This window comes from Echinops telfairi, unplaced genomic scaffold (assembly GCF_000313985.2).
Source record: "Echinops telfairi isolate 266 unplaced genomic scaffold, ASM31398v2 ScPeMD7_7469;HRSCAF=8507_0, whole genome shotgun sequence".
In the NCBI taxonomy this organism is placed as follows: Eukaryota; Metazoa; Chordata; class Mammalia; order Afrosoricida; family Tenrecidae; genus Echinops; species Echinops telfairi.
Window position 1 is genome coordinate 47,998,601 of NW_022111372.1, and position 4,547 is coordinate 48,003,147.

General features: G+C 41.7%; 1 protein-coding gene across 1 annotated transcript; it reads left to right on the forward strand.

Moving 5' to 3' along the window:
• The first annotated feature begins 738 nt into the window (after nt 1-738).
• LOC101652442 (olfactory receptor 10-like) lies at nt 739-1,659 on the forward strand. Its single transcript, XM_004696838.2, has one exon. The coding sequence runs from the start codon at nt 742-744 to the stop codon at nt 1,657-1,659; it is 918 nt and encodes a 305-aa protein (XP_004696895.1). The 5' UTR covers nt 739-741.
• The last annotated feature ends 2,888 nt before the right edge of the window (nt 1,660-4,547 follow it).

Sequence of the window (4,547 nt, forward strand, 5' to 3'; positions counted from 1 at the left end):
ATTGCCTTGCCACACCTTAATGGAAGTCCTACATTTCAGATCCAAATTGTCAAAGACCCAACTTTTTGAAACAGAGGAAGCTGTGGCCCACCCTTTGAAATCGGGAAAGCCTTGCTCACGATGCTTCTTCCAACTGGTCTGCTGATCTTCAACTGCTCCAGCAGTGGTCGTCTTCTTTTCTTGGAAGACCGCAGATGTAGCTTCTTGGGCCTGTTTTCCTCCCTATAGAACTCCAAGATGCAGTCAGTGTCCTTTACTTCCATGCTTTCCCTGCGCCTTTCCGTTGAAGCTGATGGATTTCTGCTGTGATAGTTGCTTAAATCCATCAGTCCTAGACTTAACCTACTTAAGAAAAGATGGCACACCCTTGGTGAAAATCCTAGGACCTATGTCCTTGGTTTGTACAACAGAATATTTCCAAATCTTCAAGTTTTATTTTCATTTTGCACAATTCCTTTTAAAGTCCATCTCTGTCCTCTAGAACTTCACTATAAAGAACAAAGATAAACCATGTCCCCTTTAAGATCTCCTTGGGAATCTCCTTAGCCAGATATCCTATTTCGTAACTTACAAATTCTAACTTCCCCCACAGATCTGAACACAATTCAGACAAGGTTTTTGCTACTGCATTAAAAAAAAAAATCAGACTCCATCTATTGAGCATTTACATGTTGATGGTTTTCTCTTAAAGCCTCATCAGAAGCACATCTAACATCACCAGGATCCACAGGAAGGCTCAACATGAGTTTTGGAGAAGGCTTCATTTTGGTGGGCTTCTCAGATTGGCCTCACATGGAACGTGTTCTTTTGGTCCTTACTTCCATTTTCTACTCCCTAACTCTCGTTGGCAATACCGCTATCATCGCCCTCTCCCGCCTGGACCTTCGGTTGCACACACCCATGTACTTTTTCCTGTGTCACCTCTCCTTCCTGGATCTCTGCTACACCACCAGTACTGTGCCCCAGCTTCTGATCCATCTTCATGGACCCGATCGGACTATCACCTATGGAGGGTGTGTGGCCCAGCTCTTTATCTCCCTCGCATTGGGATCCACTGAGTCTGTGCTTCTAGTAGTAATGGCCTTTGACCGCTACGCTGCAGTTTGTAGAGCGCTTCACTACCTGACCATCATGCACCCCCGTCTTTGCCAGGCACTGGCTGCCATCTCTTGGGTAGGAGGCACCATGAACTCTCTGGTTCAGGCAGGCCTCATGATGGCCATGCCCCTCTGTGGCCTCCATCAGCTGAACCACTTCTTCTGTGAGATGCCTGTGCTTCTGAAGCTGGCTTGTGAGGACACACAAGGGACAGAGGTGAAGATGTTTGTGGCCCGAGTCATCATCTTGGTGGTTCCTACAGCACTAATTCTAACCTCCTATGTACACATTGCTTGGGCAGTTCTGAAAGTTAATTCAATTGCTGGACGCAGGAAGGCTTTTGGGACTTGTGGATCCCACCTCTTAGTGGTTTCCCTTTTTTATGGCTCAGCCATGTACACATACCTCCAGCCCACGAGTAGTTATTCTCAGAGTGAAGGAAAGTTTGTTGCCCTTTTTTACACTATAATTATCCCTATGCTCAATCCTCTGATTTATACCCTAAGGAACAAAGATGTGAAAGGGGCTCTGAGGAAGGTTCTGTGGAAAGGAAGAGACTAGGGGTAGTTGGGGGGAATCAGGATCAATGTAATTGTAATAACTCAGATCATGAAGCACATCCTGTTCCTGGGAGGGCAGGTAATCAGTAGAACATCGCCCTTGGTACACCTCAAGGTTTTATTTATTTATTTTTATTAATCAATATGCTTTATATGTTCAATTTGTAACAATGAAAATACATCCTGCATATCAGATATTTACACTGCAATTCATAACAGTAGCAAAATTACAGTTATGAAGTAGCAACGAAAATAATTTTATGGTTGGGGACCTCAAGGTTTTAGTATGTAACCTTCCTTGGTTTTGACTTGGAAGTGGGAATCCTTTGGGACTCTTTTTTAGTTCAATATTTATGATCATTTTTCAGGAAGAGGTTAAGTATTGTTTACAACTGTTCAAACAATTGAAGATGGAAATGGAAGACTAGTCACTTTTGGGAAGGGGTTGGTTTGTAAGCAAGTCTGAGAGTAAGAGAAAACTTAATTCAAAATGGTATCACCTGTTCTTTGGGCCTCTAATCTTACCTAAGTAGAAGAACCATTTCTTTTATTAATGTGACATTGTCTGATACTCATCTTCCTGACACGATTGCTGAAGACAAAATGGGTACATAAGCAAATGTGTAGTACAATGCTGATGATACCCGGCTTTTAAGAGATATAGCACCTGGGGCCTTAAAGGCTTGTCATTTAACAAGTGTCCATCTAGCAAGGAAGCAACAAAGCCCACATGGAAGAAACACACAAGCCTGTGTGGTCAGGAGATGTCGATGGGAATAAGTATCAAAAGTACAAAAACAAGCAGCAAAATTGATGTGAAGGAGCCTGGATGTAGTGGAGACCCAAAAACCCAATTGTAAGATAATTGGACAGTCCCTGTCAGAGGGGTCACATGGAAGGGATGATAAATCCAAGGTACAGTATAGTACTGATGAAACACATAACTATCCTTTAGTTCTTTTAATATTTCCTTACCTTACAATTATGGTTTTTATTTATTTTACCTCATTAATCATGTTAGACTTGCGCATGTTCATGTGTATAATTAAGATTGTTTGATATATGAAGTGAAGATAGATAACTCTTCAAAAAGAGTAACAGGAGTAATGGTTCCCTGAGGGCATGGGAAGATAGGGGGATCTGGGACGTTGGGCCTCCACTCAAATACTCCCTCAATGCAAGAACATTTTGTTTTATCAACCTCTCATTTCATGATGCTCGCCTTCCCGACATGATCGCTGAAGACAAAGCGGGTGCATAAGCAAATGCGGTGAAGAAAGCTGATTGTGCCCAACTATCAAAAGACATAGCGTCTTGGGTCTTAAAGGCTTGATGGCAAATAAGCGGCCATCTAGCTCCGAAGCAACAAAGCCCACAAGGTAGAAGCATTTCAGCCTGTGTGATCACGAGGCTGAAATGTGGTGTGGAAGGGATTAGGTATCAGGCATCAAAGGTGTGGAAGGGATTAGGTATCAGGCATCAAAGAACAAAAAATCATATCATTGTGAATGAGGGGCAGTTTGGAGTGTGGACCCAAAGCCCATCTTTAGGCAACTGGACATCCCATTAGAGAAGGGTCGGGGGAGGAGACAAGCCAGTCAGGGTGCTTTGTAGGAACGATGAAAATACAACTTTCCTCTAGTTCTTCAATGCTTCCTTCTCTCCATTATCATGATCCCAATTCTACGTTACAAATCTGGCTTGACCAGAGGATGTACACTGGTACAGACAGGAACTGGAAACACCGGGAATCCAGGACAGATGAACCCTTCAGGAACAGTGGTGAGAGTGGTGATATTGGCAGGGTAGAGAAAAGGTGGGGTAGAAAGGGGGACCGATTACAAGGATCTACATATAACCCCTTCCATGGGAGATAGAGGATGCTGGACAGTGTAAGAAATTACAAAACAATAATTGATAAATTATCAAGTGTTTATGGGGAGCAGGCGAGGAGGGAGGGGAAAACGGGGAGCTGACATCAAGGGCTCAAGTAGAAAGCAAATGTTTTCAGAATGATGAGGCCAACAAATGTACAAATGTGCTTGACAAAATGGATGGCTATATGTCTGTTATAAGAGTTGTACAAGTCCCTAGTAAAATGATTTTAAAAAAAGAGAGGGGAGATCTGATAGTATTGATGACTGCATAACCCCTCTCAAACTCAGTGAACAATAAAATTGTATGTGAATGGATATATTGGAAGGTGTCAAATATAGCAAATAAATAAATAAGCATACCTGGGGAGTACAGTGGGGGAGGGAGGGGATAAAGGGAAGCTGATATCATTGAGTTCAAGAAGAAAGAATGTATTTTAAAACAGATGTGGTAGCAATTGTACAATACTGTTTGATGTGATTGAACTGTGGAATGTTATGGTGTCTGTAAGAGTTCCCAATAAAATGGTTTTTAAAAAAGAAGAAAGATTATAGCCAAGAAAGCCCTGTGTACAGTTGCACTCTGCAATGCATGGGGTCACCATGAGTCGGAATTGACTCATTACCAATGGATTCATTATAGTCAAATCACCATGCTGTATGATATATCCCACTGTCACGCTTAATTGTTACAACATGGAAAAACAGTATTAGTCTCCCTCTCCCCAATACTTTTATTGACCAAGAAACTAAAGATTTGATAATTACTTTGAATTACTTGTTTCAAGATTTGTCCTCTTGAGTGGATGGCTAGGATTTGAATCTGCCCTGTGTTATTTCAAATCCCCAGCCACCCTATCATATGAATTTCCTTAAGGCACTGACAGAACTGATAGCTGATACAGTCTTTTTTTGTTTTGTTTTATTTTTTTTAATCGTTTTATTAGGGGCTCATACAACTCTTATCACAATCCATACATACATCAATTGTGTAAAGCACATTTGTACATTCATT

What these genes read in the sequence shown, in the direction of transcription:
- LOC101652442 (XM_004696838.2), top strand. Translation starts at nt 742, where the DNA reads ATGAGTTTTGGAGAAGGCTTCATTTTGGTGGGCTTCTCAGATTGGCCT.